This window comes from Scyliorhinus torazame, chromosome 13 (genome assembly GCF_047496885.1).
Source record: "Scyliorhinus torazame isolate Kashiwa2021f chromosome 13, sScyTor2.1, whole genome shotgun sequence".
NCBI classification, from domain to species: Eukaryota; Metazoa; Chordata; class Chondrichthyes; order Carcharhiniformes; family Scyliorhinidae; genus Scyliorhinus; species Scyliorhinus torazame.
In genome coordinates, this window is record NC_092719.1 from 9,635,733 (window position 1) to 9,659,900 (window position 24,168).

The 24,168-nt window shown below is 50.0% G+C and overlaps 1 protein-coding gene across 1 annotated transcript in view; it reads right to left on the minus strand.

The window, feature by feature from the left end:
• itih5 (inter-alpha-trypsin inhibitor heavy chain 5) overlaps positions 1–24,168 on the minus strand; it is a 74,361-nt gene that overhangs the window by 43,192 nt on the left and 7,001 nt on the right. The window contains exons 4-7 of the mRNA XM_072471038.1: positions 21,922–22,014; positions 16,865–17,112; positions 12,248–12,411; positions 8,074–8,190 (exon numbers count right to left, since the gene is read on the minus strand). Of these exons, the coding sequence (XP_072327139.1) occupies positions 8,074–8,190; positions 12,248–12,411; positions 16,865–17,112; positions 21,922–22,014 (622 nt within the window). The remainder of the gene's footprint in view (positions 1–8,073; positions 8,191–12,247; positions 12,412–16,864; positions 17,113–21,921; positions 22,015–24,168) is intronic.

The window sequence follows — 24,168 nt, forward strand, 5'->3', positions numbered from 1 at the left end:
TGCCTAACGTCTTTGCCTTACGGGCCCTACCACTACATCTAGGTGTGTTCCCAGATGGTACAGCAGGAGTGGAGGCGGACTGCTGAGAATCACGCCCTGCGACATGGCTCCCCGTCGGCACACGTTTCCTGGGGCGGCCCGGCTTCGATGGGCCAGGCTGCTCTGCGGGCGTGCTGGATGGCATGGTGCCACCCTGACCTGTCCGCTCCCCACCAGATGCGCCAGGGACGGAACGGGGGGGAGGCCGAGTGTACCGGGGACGTCCCTTGATGGAGCTACCGGGACGGGCCCCAGAACCTCCTCCTCCCTCAGGGAGCCCGGTGGCCCCGGGGCCTCACTGTGGGACGGAGATGCGCTCGGAGACATGCCCCGTCGCACCACCGACACCTGGCGCTGCCAGTCCTGGAGGCCTGCAGCGGTATCGACCACGGTCCGAATGTTCGCCGAGATGGAGCCCAGGGAGTGCCACATTCCTGCCAAGGTCTATGCGATCGTGACCTGTGAGTGCGCCGACGCCATCCATCACGTGCGCCAGGCGGTCAATACTCTCCGCGACCGACTGCTGGGACTGTGCCATCGCTTGCTGGGACCGGGCCATGGCATGGTGAGACTCAGCCAGGGCCCGGAGAGCGGAGGCAATGTCGTGTTGGCTCTGTGAGATGGCTGCCTGTGAGAGGGCAGCCCTCTCCTGGGCCATGGATGACGCGTGCACGGTAAGCCCAATGCCTTGCAGTACGTGACCCATGGCCGAAACCCTTTCACCCACTGCCTCCACCGCGGACACGTGCGGTGTCGGCCTGGGTGGCTGCGATGAGCGGCACCACTCCCTGCTCCTGGACGCGGATAGACTCCTCCAGCTGCCTGTGCAGGTCCTGGAAGATGGCCTTCATCCCGTTGCTCAGTCCCTGGGTGTCCACACGCATCGGTTGTCCGAGTGGGTCAATTACATCCAGGAACCCGGGGAACCGTCTGGGTGGCAGCTGGTTGCTGGGCCTGGCTGCCCTCCGACCAGTCCAGCCCCTCGGCTGCTCCAAACTCCACCTGCTGTACCGCTCGGCTGTGGGGTGCGCACCAGACAGTGACCCGGGAGCCTCAGCACTTATATGCCCAACCGAGGTGAGTGTCTCTGTGATGGTGAACGGTGTGGGAGACAGCAGTGCCGCAAGCTCGAGGTCATCATCCGTCAGGAAGTCTGGTGTGTATTGGTCCCCCTCATGGTCCGACGCAAGCTCCATGCGGGCCATGTCGTCTTGACCTCCAGGTGGATCCAGCGGGTGCGTGGCCGTGATGTGCACTTCGACATGACTGTCCACCCTGTTCCCCTCACTAATGTCTGTCTCGGTGGTCTGAGCGTCCCCGGTCCTGCGTCCCAGATGAGAGGTCTGACCGACTGCCAACCTCTGGTGTGCGTCCCTGGGTGCAGTTGCGTTTGGCGATGTTGCGCTGTTTCCTGGGCGAGACGTCCCTGAAGGTTCGGCGGGTGGCCCTGGGGAACATAAAGATTCGGGGTTCGTTAGACACGGTGGCCCGGGGTGTACGGTGGTGGTGGGTGCACAGTGTGAGGGGGGAGGAGATTGGGGGTGCAATGGCCAGAGTGTGAGGGGGGATGGGATTGAGGGTGCAGTGGCCAGAGTGTGAGGGGGGATGGGATCGAGGGTGCAGTGGCCAGAGTGTGAGGGGGGATGGGGATCTGGGGTGCAGTGGCCAGAGTGTGAGGGGGGATGGGATCGAGGGTGCAGTGGCCAGAGTGTGAGGGGGGGATGGGATCTGGGGTGCAGTGGCCAGAGTGTGAGGGGGGGATGGGATCGAGGGTGCAGTGGCCAGAGTGTGAGGGGGGGATGGGATCTGGGGTGCAGTGGCCAGAGTGTGAGGGGGGGGCGATGGCGGGTTGGGTTGGGGGGTGGGGAGGACATGCAGGGTTCTCTCACTTGCTTCTGCGCCTCCGACCTGGCATGGCGCGACCTCCCGGGTGGCGGATCCACCCAGCGAGGTCCAGGGCCCTCTGCTCGTGAACGGTTAGGGGGGTGCAGGACCGGAGAACCCCCTCCGGTTCTCATGTGCTCACGCTGGTCGTGCGCTGTCTTGTCCTGGGGGGGGGGGGGGGTTGGGATAAAGCATCAGTATTAGGTGGGTATCATCAGGGCATGCAGATATAGACGACATTGTTGCTGGTTCAGGAGACAGCACGCCATGGCTTCGCTCCGGGGGGGTCCCGGGGCTCATGTGGGTCGAGTAGATAGTTGGGCAGGGTGACCCACCCCCCCCCAACCCCCTCTGACCCCCCACCACCCCCTGCCCCTGATGCCCCCAATCCCCCCCCAACACTCCCAACCCCCTCTAACCCCACCCCCCACACTGCCCCTGATGCCCCCAATCCCCCCCAACACTCCCAACCCCCCCCCTGACCCCCCCCACACCCGCCCCTGATGCCCCAATCCCCCCAACACTCCCCAACCCCCCCCCCCCCCCGACCCCCCCCACACCGCCCCCTGATGCCCCCAGTCCCCCCCAACACTCCCAACCCCCCCCTGACCCCCCCCCCCCCCCCCCCCCCCCCCCGTGGCGGGCACCCTCATGGCACTTACCCTGGCAGGTGAGGGTCGTGCAGCTTCTTGCGGCACTGCTCCCCCCGTCCGGAGGTTCTGCCCCACAGCACTGACTGCGGTGCCCACCTCCCGCCAGCCGCGCCTCACTGCGCTGGATGGCTGGCGATACCCACGTCTTGGGCAGAAGGTTGTCCCTTCTTTGTTCCAGCTCATCCACCAGGGTGTCCAGGTCCGTGTCCCGGAAACTCGGTGCGGCTCTTCGGGGCTCAGCCATCTCTTATCTTCTCCTCCGGGTCCTCTGTGCGCGGATCGTGACATTTATGAAGCAGTGCCGCGTCATTCGGGCGTCGCGCCGTGACGACGCGGCCTTCGTGACACGTTTCCCCCCCCCCCCCCCCGGGGTTTCCTCGCGGCCCCGATCCTAGCCATTTTCGGGCCCTGAATCGGTCGGGATCGGGGCCGTTTTGCGCCGTCGTGAACCTCGACGCCGTTCACGACGGCGTGGGCACTTCGGCGCGGGAGTGGAGAATCGCGCCCAATAACTTCAAATCCTGCCTTGACATCATTGTTCATGTGCATCAAAAACGAGTTATTGCAGATGCTTCTGTTTAGATTATAATTATGTCCCTGTTAAAAATGACAGTCAATTCCAATCAGGCTAACTGCAATACCTGCCCCCACTCTGATTGGTAGATCACAAATATTGCAAATGCCATATTTTCAATTTCTTGAATGAAACGGTTCATTCTCTGAATTGGGGAAACAGCTGCCGTTTGTTACGCAGAGGACTCATGAGTTGGCGCCCATATGGTCTCCTCTTACAGCCTTTTGTTTATGAGCAAGTGAGTCATGCATGAGAAAATGTCAGCAAACAGTGGAATAAACAGGCCAATAAATTGGCTTGCTTTCTCCCAATTCACAAAATAATATCAAAGAACAAAGAACAAAGAAAAAGTACAGCACAGGAACAGGCCCTTCGGCCCTCCAAGCCTGAGCCGACCATGCTGCCCGTCTAAACTAAAATCGTCTACACTTCCTGGGTCCGTATCCCTCTATTCCCATCCTACTCATGTATTTGTCAAGATGCCCCTTAAATGTCTCTATCGTTCCTGCTTCCACCACCTCCTCCGGCAGCGAGTTTTCAGGCAAAATTTAGCTAGTGCTAAACCCTCAGAGTTTAGTTTGAAACAAGTGAGTGGAGAATTGTACCATGAGACTGCAGATCATTTAGGGGTGGCTGACTCTCATGTTCCAATGATTAGGTCCATTACAAAAGAGTTGGGGTCAGAAATGAAATGAAAATGAAAATCGCTTATTGTCACAAGTAGGCTTCAATAAAGTTACTGTGAAAAGCCCCTAGTCGCCACATTCCGGCGCCTGTTCGGGGAGGCTGTTACGGGAATTGAACCGTGCTGTTGGCCTGCTTTGGTCTGCTTTCAAAAGCCAGCAATTTAGCCCTGTGCTAAACAGCCCCCTATGGGTGGGTTCTAAGAGGTGGGTTCGAAGAGGCGGCACGGTGGCACAGTGGGTTAGCACTGTTGCTTCACAGCGCCAGGGACTCGGGTTCGATTCCCGGCTTGGGTCACTGTCTGTGCGGGAGTCTGCCACGTTCTCCCCGTGACTGCGTGGGTTTCCTCCGGGTGCGCCTGTTTCCTCCCACAAGTCCCGAAAGATGTGCTTGTTAGGTGAATTGGACATTCTGAATTCTCCCTCTGTGTACCCTAACAGGTGCCGGAATGTGGCAACTAGGGCCTTTTCGCAGTAACTTCATTGCAGTGCTAAGGGGGGCTGGTTTAGCACACTGGGCTAAATCGCGTGGCTTTTAAAGCAGACCAAGGGCAGGCCAGCAGCACGGTTCCATTCCCGTACCAGCCTCCCCCGAACAGGCGCCGGAATGTGGCGACGAGGGGCTTTTCACAGTCACTTCATTTGAAGCCTACTTGTGACAATAAGCGATTTTCAATTTCATGTAAGTCTACTTGTGACAATAATAAAGATTATTATTATTGTTAATAGTTTCATGGTCACCATTACTGACACTAGCTTTCAATTCCAGATTTTATTAATTGAATTTACATTCCACCAGCTGCCATGGTGGATTTGAATCCATGTACCCAAAGGATTATCCTGGGCCTCGATATTACAAGTTCAGTGACATTATCCCTATGTCACTCCCTCCCCCGCAATTACACTTCTTCCCACTCTAGACTCTGTTTCAAGCTTCACATTCAATCCAGCTACTTTGATGATTCTACTTTGGCACCGGTGTTTCTGAAATGCCTTTTCCTCAGTTGAGGTTTCCCCTGTTATCGAGAATGATGTCAGCACCATTTCTAAGGGCCACCTCCTCACCCATCGTTCACAGACCAACAACCCTTCTTCGTCTTCAATCAGCTTCTTCCTTCCCAAAACCATTCCCCATTTTCACCACGTGCGGCATCATCCAATCATCCGGAAAGGGGTGTGGAGGGTATTATCTTCAGCGGGGTGTCCCTTTGCAGAGTGAGAGACAGCCCTAGCCCTGCCCCCGCCCCCAGAAGGATAGCACCCTCCCCTTTCCTCCGACCCACTTGCTCTATTGTTAAATATCTATTGATGGGCCAGCATTTATTGCCAATCCCCAAATTGCCCTTGGACTGAGTAGCTTGCTAGGGCTTTCCAGAGGGCATTTAAGAGTCAATCGCATTGCTGTGCATCTGGAGTCATATGCAGGGCTGGCCAGGTAAGGGAGGCAGATTTCCTTTCATAAAGGTCATTAGTGGACCAGGTGTTTTATTTTTACAACAATCGACAATGGTTCATTGGCTGGATAGAACCTTAGTTCGGCCACACTTGGAATATACTGTTCAATTGTGGAGGCTTTAGAGAGGGTGCTGAAGAGATTTACCAGGATGTTGCCTGGTATGGAGGGCATTAGCTATGAGGAGAGGTTGAATAAACTCGGTTTGTTCTCACTGGAACGACGGAGGTTGAGGAGTGACCTGATAGAGGTCTACAAAATTATGAGGGGCATAGACAGAGTGGATAGTCAGAGGCTTTTTCTCAGGGTAGAGGGGTCAATTACTAGGGGGCATAGGTTTAAGGTGCATGGGGCAAGGTTTTAGAGGAGATGTACGAGGCAAGTTTTTACACAGAGGGTAGTGGGTGCCTGGAACTCGCTACCGGAGGAGGTGGTGGAAGCAGGAACGATAGTGACGTTTAAGGGGCATCTTGATAAATACATGAATAGGATGGGAATAGAGGGATATGGACCCAGGAAGTGTAGAAGATTTTAGTTTAGACGGGCAGCATGGTCGGCACGGGCTTGGAGGGCCGAAGGGCCTGTTTCTGTGCTGTACTTTTCTTTGTTCTTTGGCTGTCATCAGCCTTTTAATTCCAGGACTTTTATTGAATTTGCATTCCGCCAACTGCCCTGGTGGGATTCGACCCTGGGTGTCTGGATTGCTAGTCCAGTGACAAAATCACTAAGCCACCGCCTCTCCAGGATGTTGGTAATGGGGAATTTGGTGATGGTAATGCCATTATATATCAAGGGACAATATATCACACCATTTGGTGATATGGTGAATACATTTGAAAGGGAAGATTGACAGCTCTGAAATCCATTTTGTTGTGTTTTGCAAATGTTTAGCCAGTGACAGTTTATTAGTAGATAAACAGGAAAAAAATATCAAGTTACAATTGAAATGACACCATTCCTTGGCTAACTTTGACTGGTATTAATTCCTAAAGAGAAGCTTGCCAAATACAACAGAATGTTGACAGTTTATTTGGCTGGAAACAGAGGCAAAGACAAATGCCAGGTTTGTGCTTGTTTAAAAGTTGTAGACAGCGCGAGTAGCAAAACTCAATGTTGGAAGCTACAAAATATTTGACACATTAGGTATTCGTACTGAAATAAGCTGCAAGAAAACAAGAACGATGTCAAGAAGACGCGGCATCTAACAACTTTGTGAATGTGAAACACATTTTTACATTCAATGGTGAGTTGTGTTGTTTAATTTATGGTACCTGCTGTCTTTCTAAAGGCCAGCCATGAGCTCCCTTCCTCATACTGAGTCAGTCTTCAGGACAATATCTGTCCACCATTCACACTAATACATCAAATTAAAACTGACTAGTTTGGTTATCAGCAAATGGATAAAAAACAAACAAGTGGTTGTCAAATTCAATGGGGGGGGGATGAGATCTTGCAAAAACAAATGTAGATTTCGGGGGGGGGGGGGGGAAGGGGGGGGGCTGAGATTTTTAGGAATCTGAAACCTGACCCCCAATCGGCCCACTTTTAGGTTTTACAAAGGTCGGACAAGGAACAGCCCAGTGAACAGGCAATTAAAATATGTTTAAAAAAGTGCTTGCCTGTGATTTTATTGATTTTATTGCAAACAGCCATGTTTCCCAGGTTTGGTAAAACCCAACAGTCGGAGCAAAGTTAGGACAGCAACGGCGGAAAGGTAAATGCCTTTATAGCAGGGCCAGGATTAGCAACATTACATACCCCAGCCCACTAAGTCACACTGAATTAGAGCCCCCCCCCCCCCCCCAACCCCATTGCAAAGGGATTGTAGATTTGGCTCTCATCCCTAGAATAACCCCACCCCACCCCTCCCGACCTCATTTCCCCGGAGCTGGAATTGAACCTCCATCAAGAATCGAACCCTTTCACACCCTCACCAGGGTCAGGATTGGACACACCTCGTCCTGCAACTTGTTCCTGAATGGGCCCTGTCCAGCTGGACTCCAAGCTTGTCGATCAGGCTGAATTCTAAGCAGGGAACCTGCCAGGGCCGGAAGTCACACATGATGGTGTTAAGACTCCAGCTGAAACTCCTTCACATGTGGAGTTCTGGGTTTTCATTCGGCAACTCCAGTTCCACACCTCTATCACCGGTCCTTGTCAATATCCAGGGCAATGTCTCCGTTGTTAGTCCATGGCTAATGGATGGAAGTTATTTACTAATTCCTGTGTGGCATATGAACTGCCTGGAACAAAAAAACTAAAACTATCTCTACAATTAATGATTATATCATGAAGTGTGGATTGAGCATGTTAGCTTGAATGCATTTGAGACCTTCAGACCATGAGCTGTAAAGTAGGATTCGGGTGAATAATTGTTTTAATTAATGCCGACACAATAGGCTGAATGATCTCTCGCTGTACTTTAAACTCCTATGGTCCTATGATTGGCCAGTGAATGATGATGTAGCCTTACATCTGTAAACTGTTATTCTTTGAATGTGATAAAATTCATAGAATTCACAGTGCAGAAGGAGGCCATTCGGCCCATCGAGTCTGCACCGGCTCTTGGAAAGAGCACCCCACTCAAGCCCACACCTCCACCCTATCCCCACAACCCAGCAACCCCACCCAACACTAAGGGCAATTTTGGACACTAAGGGCAATTTAGCATGGCCAATCCACCTAACCTGCACATCTTTGGACTGTGGGAGGAAACCGGAGCACCTGGAGGAAACCCACGCACACACGGGGAGAAATTGATCCCTTTATCAAAGTAAAGATGTTTACCTGTTGGATTTTTTGTCCAGCCATTGATCCACTTGTGTCTATCACAAAAACCACGTTTTTTGGCACTGGCGGAAGATCCTTGGGTGCAAAGTAATGAACAAAATATCCATTCTGAACCTGAAAGTGAAGATAATAATATCAGCCGCTCTCTCCTCTCGACATGGTTAAAGGCAACAATATACAATGGGCAGAATTGTACAGCCCGTTGCAGCAGGAAAATGCAGTCAGCTGTTTAAAAGTCCATTCATTTTGGCAGGACTGTGTTATGGGCCAGGGTTTAGAGAACCCCAAAGTGTATCATGGAGTTCACCTGACCCACAACTTTTACTAGATTGTGGTATGGGGAGCACACGGCCCACTCTACAGGTGTGGTACAGCAGAAATGGACCAGTGGTTTTTAAAACAAAACAATGTTTATTCTATGAACTCAAGTTAACCTTTTTAAAACAAACAGTGAATAACTTAGCAACCAGTAAATCAAATACACCCCCCAAAGAATACAACACTAAGTAATCTGTATGCTGTTCTTTTAACATCCAAAAGACTTAACACACCTCCAAACAGGAGCACATTAGGGTTTACATTCAAGACTGAAAACATTTATACTTCCTCTGAATTCACCAAATGATCCATAGATAGTTTTTGGATGGCAGAGATCAACAGCAGTGCAGCTCACAGACACACCCAAGCTTTTCTCAAACTGAAACTAAAAAAGCAGAAATGGAGCTCATCTCCACCCACACTCTGACATCACTCCAGTAACATGAGCAGCTCCATTTCTTAAAGGTACATTTCTTAAACACCCATTTCTTAAAGGGTACTCTCACATGACAACTGGAAAATCCCGCCAGTTGGAGGGGTGGTACAATTAGGCCCCGTGTTTCAGTTTGGCTGTGTTAGTAACACAAGTAACCCTAAGATGGCGACTGTATGACAAAGTGTTGAGCAATGACTCTCAACATGTGCGACCCGCATTTAAGATAATCTCTCTGATAAGTTTTAAGTCCTATATTATAGGTGGGGGGTTTTTCAATCCGTTTATGGGATGTGAACAATTCTGGCTAGATCAGCATTTATTGTCCCTCCCTAATTCCCCCAGAGAGGGTGGAGGTAAGCTCCCTCTTGAACTACAGCAACCTGTGAGGTGTAGGTACACCCACAGTGCTGTTAGGGAGGAGGTTTCAGGATTTTGACTCAGCAACAATGAAGGAACATAATACATTTCCAAGTCAGGATGTTGAGTGACTTGAAGGGAGGTTGGCAGGTGCTGGTGTAACCATGCACCGGCTATCCTTGTCCTTTTAGCTAGCAGTGGCTGTAGGCGGGATTCTCCCGGATCAGCGAGGAGGCCGAACGCTGGGGTAAAAAACGGCACGAACCACTCCGCCGTCGGGCCGACCGGAAGTTGCGGAATTCTCCACACTTCTGGGGGCTAGGCTGGCGCCGGAGGGGTTGGCGCCGCGCCAGCCAGCGCCGAAGGGACTGTGCGAGTTAGCACATGCACAGAACTGCCGCCGTGGTTTGGCGCATGCGCAGACCGGCCACCTTATTCTGCCGCATGTGCAGCGGGGTGTCATCTCCATGCTGGCCATGGCGGAGCCCTACAGGGGCCGGCGCAGAAGGAAGAAGTGCCCCCACGGCACAGGCCCGCCCGCAGATCGGTGGGCCCCGATCGCAGGCCAGGCCACGGTGGGGGCCCCCCCCGGGGTCGGACCCCACCGCGCCACCCGAGGACTGTACCAGCCGGCCTACCAGCCAGGTCCCGCTGTGTGGGACCATGTCCAATCCACGCCGGTGGGACTGGCTAGAAACCGACGGCCGCTCGGCCCATCGGGGACCGGAGAATTGCCGGGCGGGGGCGGCAGCCAACGGCCCCTGACTGGCGTGCATTGATCCCCGCCCTCGCCCGAAAGCCGGAGAATACGGCAACCGGCGACAAATCGGCGGGATTCACAACGCCCCCTGGGGATTCTCCGACCCGGTGCGGGGTGGGAGAATTCCACCCATTTGTTTGGGAAGTTGGTAAGCTGTTGCAGTGCATCTTGTAGATACACACTGCTACCACTGTGTGAAGGTGATGGAGGAGGTTTAGATACAAGCAACAAACCATCCAAGCATGGCCCATACTATAATCAACGCCTCTTAATCTTAATCTTTATTATTAAGTAGAATTACATTAACACTTCAATGAAGTTACTGCAAAAAGCCCCTAGTCGTCACACTCTGGCGCCTGTTCGGGTACACGGAGGAAGAATTCAGAATGTCCAATTCACCTAACAGCACGTCTTTTGGGACTTGTGGGAGGAAACCGGAGCACCCGGAGGAAACCCACGTAGACACGTGGAGAACATGCAGACTCCGCACAGACAGTGACCCAAGCCTTACTGGGCCCCAATTGAGAATCTCATTCACAGGAGCCACATTAGTGAGAGAAATGGAAAATATCATAATTGTAAAGTAGTCACTGACTTCTGAAATTTCAGTTGAGGCACATTGCTACAAAGAGCAGAGAGAGTGTTTAACTGCTGTACATACTTGGTGATGAGAATAGAAGCTCTACTACAGAAATGGGGTGCATAAACCGTAACTTCAGCATGGAACATTGGAATATTTATTTCTTTGTCAAAGGTGGTGAGGAGAGTATTACGGGTGGCTCACACTGCTAAATTGCTCACTAACATCTAGTTACAAAATAGTGTAATTAACGTTTGGGAGAAAGCAACCATTTATCAAAATTAACCAGCTCCATGATCTGGGTGCAACGCCATTGATTTACAAATAGTGCCTTCAGCACTTGAATCACTGCACAGTGAACTGATTTTTAATTAGGGTAGGAGGGAAGAAAAGGGTATGTGACAATTAGCAATAAGGGCCTTGTGGTTAGGATAGGTGAGATAAGCCAGCTTTACTGCCTATTGTCGCTGTCCAAAAACCCCCCAAAAATGACCTTGGAGTCATTAATGACAACCCACTTGGTCTCGGTTACAATACTTCCTGTGGTTGAACAGAAAGTTCACACCGGAAATATCAGCACTGTGTCATTTTTAGGGCACTTTCTCAGGAAGTGGAGATTGAAGAAATTCCTGGCTTCATTGTGACACATCCAAAGAATATCCATCTGGGTGAGTTACCAGAAAATGACTGAAACCCCGAGTACAAAATCTCAACAAAGAGTCAATAACTCCAGGAGAGGAGGGGAAGGTGAAAATTGATGAAAAGAAACAAATGGAAAATAAACTATGGGCTGGGTTCTCTGATTCTGTGGCTATGTCCACAGGATCCGTCTGGTCTTATGACCAAAATGGCGGCGGCGCCCCCGCACCGATGCTCCACCCGGTGGGGGGCTAGCAGCCGCGCAGCGTAAAGCCCCCGGCGCGGCAGCCTTACAACATGGCGCCGGCCACACGCAGGCCTGGCCTGCCAAAAACTGCCCCCCAGTAACCCTCCTCGCCACCCCCACCAGTCCCCTCAGCCTCCGCCGAAGCCCCCCCTGCCAGCAGTATGGCTCCCCCCCCTGCCGACTGTGGAGGCACTGGACACAGTCCGCAACCGCCATGCGAGGTCCCCGAAAAGTGAGAGCACACGCAACCCAAGCCGTCGGGAACTGGCCCATTGGGGGCGGAGCATTGGGGGAGGGCCTCAGGTGACATCCTGAGGCCGTCCCAATAGCGTGCACGTACTCCTCGAGTATGCTGTTTTTGAGGGGGCGGAGCATCGGAAGAGTGGCGCCGTCCCCAAGACCGGCATAAAAATGGATTCTCCGGCCGAACGACGAACGCGATTTCAGCGTCGCCGATCAGAGAATCCCGCCCTATAAGTGAAGACAATTTGCTCTTAATATGCTGGGATTTTCGAATGAACCAGGGATGAGTGGTTTGCGGGTTCGGGTGGGACATAAACACAGGTATATGATGCTCGGACTATAAATTTAAAATGAATACAAAGGGAAACTTCTATGGCACGATATTACAAATGGAAAATGTGCAGGTGCTTCTTTAAGATCCATAAACATCAACTTAACCTGTGAACCAAGTTAAAATTAAGTTATCCAATTTAAATGATGTCCTTCAAAAAAACTCTACAATTTGTCAAAAGTAGGTTCCCTAGAGTGTTCTATAAGTAAGGCCAATACTCTTGGGACATTCTGGACAAAGGATCAGCAAACAATTAATACCTGAATTTCACCAACTCCCAATTCTCTGTCCACGTCATATCTCATGATGAAGTCACCCAGAACTCCAGTCTCACTGATTGCAGCTTGCTGTGTAATAGACGGGGAAAACCGAATGTGGGCTGTTGTTCTGGTCTGGCTGATTTTGGTGGAAGGTGGAGGTGAGGCTTTAGTAGCACAGGAGAGAAACACCGAAGACTTAATAATCACTTTGTGACTTGAAATGTGCATGTGCGTGACAATAACACAGTTCTACAAAATAAAATCAAAAGTATAATTTGGGGGGTTTGAGGATGTTAATGCAATACCTTACATATTCCATAATCTGACCTTTCAATTCAAAATGCTTTTAAAATCTTTAACTATGGTGGATAGATATTCCATCCGTTTATTACAATCCTTACAAACAAATACCTCCTCCTCTTCCCAGCTAGTTTTTCACAGAAGTTATTCAAATTCATATATCTGAGATATAATATTCAGTCCAGATGAAATAGAATTCCTGTTTGAATGCTGGAATGAATTTTTGAACATGGCACATGGGAACATTCAGAACATAGTTTGTCAAATGAAATACTTCCAAAGGTTGTATAAACGTTCTTTCCGAAATAATAACTGTAAGACGTCAACCCTTTCCCTCAATCCTCGTCTTCTTATTTCCTGAAGTGTCTAAATCCATAATCTTCATCCATGCTCTAATTCTTCACACACAGTTTGGCTTCTCCGGTCAGTGGTTTCATGGTTCAAGCTCAAGTTAAAACTCGCAAGTGCTACCCAATGACCTTGTCAAGCCAGGATCCGCATATTTAAAGGACTCCCATTAGCTTCAAGAGGATGACTTTGCCACCTTATGGAACAGATATGTAAGTCAGCAGTGGAACTTTTACTGCTCACTAACTAGTTGAGTGCGGTTTATTGCAGTTAACAGGTTACTGAACAAAGTTAATCCCCAAGATTTTCCCATCCACTGAGGCCACATTATTGGAAACGTGCACTTTCTGATTGTACATGACTAGGCCAACTGACGGGAACTGGAAACTAACTGATGAACTGGAGAACAATTGTATTAAAACCTGGAATTTTAACAGATGAACAACTCTATTAAAGGAAGAGAAACGTGTTTATCGCAGATTGCCTTATATCTCGTGGGACACCCCACACCACTTCAAATATACTCAATTACTTGAGTTGCTGTTTCGATGATAGGTGAATAGGAGAGATGTATTTAATGTGTTCCGGTTCCGCTATTCATAAACATTCACATCTGGAACCTAACAACAGACATTCTGTTATTTTCTACAATGAATATAAAATACACTGGGGCTGAAGTTTTCGAGCTGCCAACCCCCCTTCCAGTCCCAAAAAAGTCAAGGGTCATTTCCATGGCTCCCCCATCCTGCTGCTGGGGAACCCAAGTCGGGGGTTGGTTCAGTGGGACCAGACCATCCCAACAATAGGAACGGCCCAGAATTCCTACCCTTGGAGCTGGATTTTCCATGTCAGTCCAGGAATGAGGTCAGTCCGGGAGGAAGTGTCAGTCTAGGAGGGGCTCAGTCCGAGAGGGTGGGGGCACATTCCAGGAGGGGTGGTGGGGGGGGGGGGGCAGTCATGCTAGGGCTCATTCCAGGAGGGAGGACCAGTCCGGGATGGATGACAGTCCAGGGGGCTCAGACCGGGAGGGAGTTGTTAATCCAGCAAGTGGATGTCAGTCCAGGAGCACGGTAGCATTGTGGATAGCACAATTGCTTCACAGCTCCAGGGTCCCAGGTTCGATTCCGGCTTGGGTCGCTGTCTGTGCGGAGTCTGCACATACTCCCTGTGTGTGCGTGGGTTTCCTCCGGGTGCTCCGGTTTCCTCCCACAGTCCAAAGATGTGCAGGTTAGGTGGATTGGCCATGCTAAATTGCCCTTAGTGTCCAAAATTGCCCATAGTGTTGGGTGGGGTTGCTGGGTTATGGGGATAGGGTGGAGGTGTGGACCTTGGGTAGGTTGCTCTTTCCAAGAGCCGGTGCAGACTCGATGGGCCGAATGGCCTCCTTCTGCCCTGTAAATTCTATGAAATCTATGAGGGGACCCATACTGGGGAGGGGAGGGATGTGGGGAGGGGGGAGGAGGGGGGGGGGTCAGGTTGGGAGGGGGTCCGGGGGGGGGGGGGGGGGTTGAGTCAGTCTGGGATGGGACTCAGTCTGATGGGGGTGGCTCAGTCTGGGTGGGTGATCAGTTGAGGATGGAGTGAGAGAGGGACGGAAATTGCTGACCTGGCTCTGCACAATGAACCAGCTGTCTAGCCAACTGAGCTAAACCGGCTGAGGTTATTCATTAAGGTCCTGCCTTCTCAACCTCGCCCCTCGCCTGAGGTGTGGTGATCCTCAGGATAAATCACCAACAGTCAGCTCTCCCCCCCCTCAAAGCGGAAAGCAGCCTCTGGTCACCTGGGGCTGTGGTAACTTTAATTCCAGTGTAAGAACCCTCACGGGACGCACGGGGGTGACCCAATTGATCTCCCCATGGGGCCCATGGAATACGGGCTCCCCCGTTACTGGGCAGAGGCCCACCAGATGTGATTCATAGAATCACCTCTCGGCCAGGGATGTGGCCGGAATGATCGGTAAGCCCGGTTGGGACCTTAGTGCTGTCCGGCGCATCGCGGCCCTTTCTTTAGGCTGAACATATACTGCCATTTTGATTCACCTCCTCGGCTCTCCTAAGCTTTTATATTCAGGATGCTACAAAGAGCTTCCCAGCCAATGAGCTACTTTTGAAATGCCGGAATATATTGTCAACTTGCGCACAGTGAAGTCCCACAAAAGACAAGTTGAAGGCAAAGTAAATATGTTTAAAGTGGTGTTGTTTGGGGCATAAATACTGACTGAAATAGCTCACCTGCTCTTCTTTGAATGCTGCAGTATATCTTTGGCGTCCACCTGCGCTTACGGACAAAGCCTCAACGTAATGTGCCACCTGAGGGACGGCACCTCTGACAGTGCAGCTTTCCCTCATCATTGCACTGATGCAGCAAACTAGATTATGGCCTCCAAGCCAAATAAATTCATCTCATATCGGAAATCCATGTGAAGTAGGTGCAGCACCTCCAACACATGTCCAATGATACGCTCCGGCAACTGGACCTCAAGTCTCATCGGTACAAAACTGGTGATGTGCAGACACCAATGCTATTGGTGGCATCTTTGCAGAATTGCCCACCTTGGATGCTTGGATGTAGGCTGGCCTTACAAGAGTAGGTCTTTGCGAGAGTGGGAGTAGACCCAGGGGAAATGACTGTAGGAAGCAGAATTGCTTTAAAATAATCTATGTTTGCATAACTGAATATTAGAAATAAAGTAAAGATTTAAGTGAGTTTGTGTCTATATAAGAAAGGATTAAAACTCTAGTTAAATTCACGTCAAACAAAGGTTTGCCTGCGGGGGTTTTGGTTTCGTTTCAAACTATGTCTGCACTGTGATTTGAGAGTTTACGACATGAAAAGCAAACAAGTTTTGAGAAGGACTGTGCTGTTGCTTAGCAACCAGGGGCCGCCTTTAAGTTAAAAAGACCTTCTGAGTTTAGTCTTAACTGGATCCAAAGCAGTTAGAGCTAGGTACTGAGAGAGAAGGCAGCTCTCACAGCTCTGCCAGAGGCAGAAGCAGGACAGTGGAGTAGTGGGGCGAAAGCAAGTCCCAGAGACTAAAGTTCGAGAAACCAGGAAATGAAAAGAAGGGTCACAAGAATATTGAAGTCAAAGGGACAAAAGGAGCTAGAATTTGACCAAGGTACTGTTCACTGAAGTTAAAGACTGAAAAATGCAGACTTGGTGAAGTTGGGAGGTCAGCTATCTGAAGCGATCCTAAGGTTGGTGAGCTTAATGAAGCCTGTGAAGCAGTAGAGTTTATTTTCATGGCTGAGTACCTGAGAGATCGCATGGAAGTTTGAATGCTCATGGGAATTCAAGGCAGAAGAATACCGGAGGGAGAGTTGGAAATTCTGGAAGTGGATCCTTGCTGAAAACAGCTTAGGGAAAGGCAGCGGGTTTCTCTGTTGCGCTGGCAGTGCACCCATGGCCACAGGCTTCCCAGCAGCACGGGGTGGTCTGAATGAGAAATCCCATTGGCAGGTGGCATAAACGGAGAATCCCACTGCCAGCAAGGACACGCTGCCTAGAAAAACACAGCTGGCTGACTGGAGAATCCCGCCAACGGTCTTTAGAGCCATCAACTGGGATCGTATCAATGTTTCTCGCATAATCCTTTGCGTTAAGAAGCATCATTCCTGAAAATGTAGCATCCAGAGTTTTGGCACAGTGCTGCAGAGCGTTAGCACACAAACAGTCAAGAGCTATTGAATGCATGTAAACGTAGGGTTGCAGTTCCACTCATGTCAGCTCTTATCTTGCATTACACCAACCAGCACTGCACAGCAGAGAGGAGGGAAAATTAATGGGGCATCCAGGGGTATCAGCTGCACACAGGGAGCAAACCTGCCCACTTGAAGCAGAGGTGTCGTGGAAAATAGATCAAGGAGAATAAAATTACAGGTGAAAAATCACATTAAATACACTTCATTAAATAGATTCATCGTAAATTTATCATTGAGAATATAAATATCCCTCTTTGCTTTTCTGTACCTGCAATGGGGTGGTTGGTCTGCTTGCTGTTTCTCAGGGGGGCAACTTCTAGGAAAGTGATCCCTGAACTCTCCGTCAAATGGATCTCCACCAGGAGCTTAGGAATGATCTGCATAGGCCTGACACTGATCACCTGAGTGTACTTTCCCAGACGCCTCTCCAACAGCTCCTCATACGTCAGGAGGAATAATACTTTGGTCCTTGCAGGCAAAGGCACGGTGACAGTGAAAATTTCCACCTCACTGTCCCTGAGAGGAAACAATAGATTAATATGTTAGAATGCCCCGTTGTTTTGCAATATTGGAGTACGAAATGATTAATGATTTTGGTTGAGGACTCCAGCGATTACCTTGCATTATCATGCCGCTGGACATCATAACCACAAAAATTTAAGTGTATTTGTACAGACCATATCGTACATTTTGTGTTTAATGATTTTCAGAGTAGTCATTCTTAAAGCCCTCTGCATCACAATTTGACATCTGGGATAGTTTCATTGTTAATAGAATCTATAGGATCACTAATGACTTAGAAGCAAAGACACAGTTAAGAGGTCGGTGATGCTTGGCAGCAAAAATGACCGAAAACTATTAAGGCTGGAAAAGGTAAGCAGAAATTTCCCCAGGGTCAAAGTAGCAGCCGCCAGTACACAGGTCAGTGAGATATAGTCACGCTAATGTGCGCTTGCCAAATTTTTCCATCCAGCCCTAATGCAAGGTTTTGTTTGAAATTTTTCCACATTATTCCTGTCGCTTTTCCACTTTCCCGAAAGTATTGAAGCTTTGCTGGGTGAGCTTCGCAGGTGCGTTCTCGTACATCAGCCAATTGGCCTGAAGAGCATGTGGTGGTGAGCATTTTGAATGTGGGAGATTGTTTCATTGCCAACGTTTAGCTTGTCCTCCCTTGACTGATGTTTCTCCTCTGGCCGCACATCTGAAACTGGGCAATCGCATGCCCTCGGGCCTCCTCTGCCACAGGTTTCCCGGTGGCATGCGGCGGATTCGATGGGAAATCCCATTGAGAGCTGGGCGGGAGCAGAAGATTCCGCTGACGGGCTCCCTCCCACCGCTGGGAAACACGCCCCGCAGAGGGTGGAGAATCACGGTCCTTATTTTTAATGGTAGACGGCAGTTCGGCTAAAGTTGATTGGTTGCCGATTTATCCCATGCTGATATGTTGTCTCACGGGCCAGGCTGTGATAAATGTTTCCTCAGGGAGCGGAGATTTTCATGAGTTTGGGATTTGAGTGAGCGAGGATTGTGTTGCAGCTGCTCCGCTCAGCGTTAGAGGTAATAAAAATGTACTTTTTCAGCTGTGCTGTGACACTGTTGTACATTAAGGGAAAAAAATATGTGGGTGGAATCATGATGGGAATAAAAAAATCCTAAGAAATACAAGGAAGGAGTGGGACATTACTTGGGAATGTTGGCAGTACTGACTTTAAAATTCATATTTTCACAAAATGAAAAAAGTCTTGTTCAGGATTATAACTCCTTCACTATTGTGAGGAAACACAAACACATAAACCTCATCTCCTCCCAGCTACCCCATCCCCAACCGACCACCCGATAAATCAGTTCACAAAGCAGATAAATGCCCACCAGATCCCAAAGAGACAAGTGCACACAGACGAATCCCCACTGCGTTATGCTAAAACCAAGGGCGCAATTCAGCGGGCTCAATTTAAAGAGAGATTTCTCGCAGATCGGGGGCTATTTTGTCTGACAGCCCCGATCTCTCCCCCGCCCCCACCCTTCAGGCCTCCCATGTTATTTTGACCCCCATCCCTCACCATCCCCCTCAACCTTGGGGAGGCCCCCGGGAACCCCACCTCGCCGTCCTTCACCCCCCCTCTACCTGGCAAGACCCTCCAGGGCCCGACCGCTGACTGTGCCAACCTGCCACCTTGGCACTGCCAGTCTGGCACCCTGGGAGTGCCGGGGTGGTACTGCCAGAGTGCCAGGCTGGCAGTGCCAAGGGAGTGCCAGGGTGTCACTCCGCCCTGTCCTCGGCCACCCGGGGTTCTCCAATAGCCTGGGACTCCCCTCCCCCCTGCCCAGGTACTGTTACGACTGGTCCACGTTTGTGTGAACCAATACGGCACCGTGCCATGGCGAGGTGTCCCAGGCGCTACCAGTGAGTCCTGGGATCATTTAAATATTCAGATCTGGATCGCACCCACCGAGGGCAAGATCCAGATCAAGCCGGGTGGAATGAGTCAGTCGCCTCGCGTGAGGTTTCGCATTCAGTGCGAAGCCCGAATTGGGGCTCGCCTGATACACCTGTAGCACCAGGCTCCGCACTGGGCACAACAGGATCGCTGACTCGCGCTTCAAACCTCCCTCTGAATTTTCCTCTCCTGTTGCCATCCCTCACGGCATTGAAATCGTGACTCATCACAATGCTTCTACTAACATATTCTATTCCATCAAAACTATGAAACACTCTGGGGGCGATTCTCTGGATGCGTGTGCCCGGCGCAAACCCTGCTATTTCGGGATAATGGCGGGAGAGCCACGAAACAGGATCTACGCCGGGCGCTGAACATGCGCGATGCTCCCGGCCTGCTGCAGTTGACGCAATTTGGTTCACCCCCTCACTGTGTGCGAACCAGATTTACATATTCATATCCTCATTTAAATATGCTGGAACTGTTTGAAGCCGGATTGTCCCGGCTCCCAGTATTTTCCCATCCGCCGACGCAACGTGAATTTGGTGGGGCTCACCAGCGCATATCCGATGTGATGCCCACGCCAAGGGGCTCTGAGGACATTGTAGCCCCAAGGTAGTTGAGGACATGGCAGGGCAGTGCTGTGGCACTGGCTCCCTGGCACTGGTGGAACTGTTGGTGGCATTGGGGCAGTGCCTGGGGCAATGCTAGTTTGGTACTGCCAAGGGGTTGGGCATGAAAGGGGGGCATTTGGCCATCCCATAGCGTGGCTCACTTGGGGGGGAAGTCACTAGTATTGACGATCGGGGGAGGGGCCTGAACAAAGGCCCATTGCGAGGGCCCTGGTGCCCTGATGCCAACGATCCTTGGGGCCGAGGAGGGGAGGATATTGATGCCACTGAGGATGGTGGTAGGGTGGGGGGGGGGGCACTGATGCCCGTGATGATGGTGGTGGTGGGGGGGGGGGGGGTGGTACTGAGGCCCTGCTGCCGGCGCTAGTGGTGAGGAGGTGCCTTTACTGTCACTTGGAGATTGGGGCGCCCTTTGAAAATGGTGCCCCGATCTCTGTGAAGCCGGGTTTGCCGAAGTGTGTAGGCCCCTCCCCTCTTAGTGCCGGTGCTGAACTCGCCCCATTTCAAAAAATGATGGATTGCCAGCTGGATCGCGCACCACCCACCCGGTGGGGCACGCACCTCATTTCCTGCCAGAGACTACACTTAAAGATTTTTGGGAGAATTGCGCCCTCTACCTCCTTCAATCTTTTCATCCTCTTAAAATCTACAGACTTTTAATATCCACCTCCTAATTATTTCTTCATGACTTATTCTGTCCTGTCACAAATCCTCCCCGTGTGTGCGTGGGTTTCCTCCAGGTGCTCCGGTTTCCTCCCACAGTCCAAAGATGTGCAGGTTAGGTGGATTGGCCATGATAAATTGCCCTTAGTGTCCAAAATTGCCCTTAGTGTTGGGTGGAGGTGTTGACATTGGGTAAGGTGCTCTTTCCAAGAGCCGGTGCAGACTCAATGGGCCGAATGGCCTCCTTCTGCACTGTAAATTCTATGATAATCTATGATTAATCTAGGACAAAGGTTCGGCACAACATCGTGGGCCAAAGAGCCTGTTCTGTGCTGTATTTTTCTATGTTCTATGATCCATATCCAAGAAGTACGTGCTCACTGGAACCTTTTGGGTTTTCCCTGAACTCGCTCTGCCCATGAACCTTTACCCAGCACGGCACATTCCTCGTGTGTGACCCTACCATCTGCAACCACCTGGAAAAGACCACTGACACTTGACCCGGCTTCCTGTTAACTAATCAGTTAACCAAGATTCTCCACACAGCTGACCAATGTCTTTGAGTAGAAAGGTGAGATGCCCCAGGAAAGAAATAGTTCATTTCAAAGCTGAAGACAAATTGTTGGTGTTGACAACCCGAGTAATCGACAAATTCACCTCATGTACAGAGGGGCAGACACTTTAAGCATCTGTTCAGGGAGTTGGATTTGCTTGTTTTGCCTGGTGCTTTATTGGTGCAGGATGTTCTTTATTTTACAACACCTGTGCCTCAAGTGTAATTCAAATTGGAAATTAATTTTCTTTTCCTATCGGTGTCTGCTGGATTGAGCACACGAAGGCCCTCTTCTTTCTGTACAGTTCGAATTGTGTACTATCCCAAATGTGAAAGGCCACATAGGTCTCCTTACTTTCAAGCCTCTGTCACTTGGACAGACCTGGCCCACTGATTGTCCTTTTTCTATCACCCGCACCCTAGTCGCCCATCTGACAATTCACCCCGCGGGAACCAGAGGGTCAAGTTGATCAGTCCTCCACCTTGGGCTCCATCCTTTCAGCTACGTCCGTCATTCCTCCCATTTTCTTTAAGATGAAAATAATTGTTTTGAACAGTGGGCTAGTTTGAATAAAGGCCCTTCAACAGTTGCTGTAAAGACAGTGTCACCGGGACTGAAGCCAGTTGACACTTGCAGTTATTCAAAACTAGCCTGTATCTCAGTAAACCACCAGCATTATATTAATGGCAAGTTTTAATTACACTGGGGCGGCACGGTGGAGCAGTGGTTAGCACTGATGCCTCACGGCGCCGAGGAACCGGATTCAGCCCCGGATCACTGTCTGCGTAGGGTTTGCACATTCTCCTCGTGTCTGCGTGGGTTTCACCCCCACAACCCAAAGATGTGCAGGGTAGGTGAATTGGCTATGCTAAATTGCCCCTTAATTGGAAAAAAATAATTGGGTGCTCTAAATTAATTTTTAATAAAAATGTTATTACACGTCAGTTAATCAGTATCCACTAGAAATGTTTAACTCCTGCATCACCTGGAAGTCATTTAAATGTATGAATGCAGGTAAGTGAGGAATTGAATACCTACATATCATTTTTTCCAGAATGTTCTTTTATTTTGTCTTTGGACTTTTTTGCTTTGCTTGTCACCTCACTCTGATGTACCTTTTTGCCAATGATCCTGCACAGAAACAAAAACGTAGATTGAACGTTAGTTAAATCACAGTAATGTCCAGACATTTATTTCCTGGCTCTGTCTGTGTTGTGAGAATGAGTTTTACATCCCACTCTTCAATAACCATCAGTGTTTCACAGGTCACCGTAAATCTCACAGAGGGACAGACAGCCTAAGTGGGGCTTTTTGCCGAGCAAGGCTAAGGGGGTAAACCTTTCGTCACACGCCGTCAGGTATTCTATTACTTGCACTTTGTAACTCACTTCAAAGTAAAGAAACTTTGTGCAAAGTGCTCACGCATGGCTACCACTTGAGATTAGTTCATCATTAAATTTAGTTTCCCCCTATCTTAAAGTTGTGGAAATCAGCATTAGGGATCTTTCCAGAGGAAATGTTTGAACAGGAAGTAATTCCCATCCATATATTTATTAACCATTGTTCCCTGGACAAGTGTGGCTCCAAGAACATTCAAGAATCTTGGCAAAGTTCAGGACAAAGTAGCTGCATGATTGGCACTCCATTCATCATCGTCAATCTTCACTCTTTCCACCAGCTGTGCACAGTAGCAGCAGAGTGTACCATCTACAAGATGAACCGCGGCAACTCACCACAGCTCCTTCGACAACATCTTCTAAATCCGTGACCTCTGTCATCCAGAAGGACAAGAGCAGCAGACACATGGGAGTGACAAAACATGAATTCTTTACCCGTCAGTCTGGCCTCAATAAAACTTGAGATGGATCTGTAGGCATAGTATTATTTATTTTTAACCAACTTGCAAGTCTGACTCGCTTCACAAAAACCCAGAACACAAGCTGCCTCCTGGGTCTTCCAAACCGAGTGCTATTGGAGACAAAGGAATCTCTACAAATACATTCAAATGGCATCAAGTTTCACATACATGATTCCCATAGGCCATCCTATACCCCTCCTGACCTGGCCATACATCCTAATTGGCTCACTTCTCATTCCTTAACCCTGGGCCTCTTGTTAACCAGCATCCTTTTCCCCTCCTCTACCAGACACCCCTCCCCCCTTCCTTGCCATGCTTTCTGAAACCCTTTGTCCTTTGTGAACTCACTGGAATTAAACTGGCCTACATCTACATTACTGTAACTAATATATTTAAACTAACTATTTTATATCACATTCGTCATTCCCTCCTTTTATCATTGTATGATAACCTATCTAGTCAATCCGTAGCTACGGCCCCTCATCTAAAAAGATTTGTCGCTGCATTTCCAATTCCTGTTGTAGCCCCCCTTCATCCGCTGCACCCTCGTGGATCCTAACAGCCAAGATTCTAGCGGCATCTATCTGTTCCAGTGCGCCCCGCATTCTACCCCGCATTTAAGGATGGCCAGGCCCACAAAGATGCAGCCGAGTGCCACTGCTAAATACTTATTTATATTTATCAACCAGTCCTTCCAACCTCCAAATCCCCAGTTACCCCAAGAGACAGGGTCCTGCATTCCGTCCAGGTGATCCCGTATGCGATCCATAAATTTAGTGATGTTAGCGGTTAGGTCTTGAACTCGCATGATACACTTGCCCTGCACTATGGCGCATACCCCACCCTCACGGGCCAGAAGATAGTCAAGAGCATACCGATTCTGCATTGCAAACAACCGCAGCTGAGACAATTCCTTGGTTATTGCCCCGAGGGCTCCCAAGGTTTCGTTTCCCAGGATGGTAAAGACACAAATAAAATAATTCCTATCGCTGACCGCCAAGGAACCCCCCACACCTCCCAGTGTCAAGACGCTCAGAATTCCCCACCCGGCTGAGTGGCCCCGGTTGGGTGCGAGAACCTGAGGATTTTTCCAGTTCTCGCAGAATTCAGCTGAGACTGCCCGGCGTGCTAACTGATTATGCAGCATCCACGCCGAAGGGCAGGGGACTGTGGTAGGGACTGGAGTCCCGATAGCAATTTGGCAGGGAAATGGGGGTGACAAAACATTGGTCGCTGTGCCATTAAATAAAAAGTAGTATCCTTGCTCCGTGTACAGGCTAGCATCACAATCAGTATATCGGTTGCGTAGGGATCCCCCAGTAGCCCAGTTTATCCAGCTTTGGAATGCCCATTCGGGCCTCCCAGCAATGCGGAAAGCCCTAGTCCCAACAGTGATATGAGAGACATTCGCCCAGCCACAAAGGAGC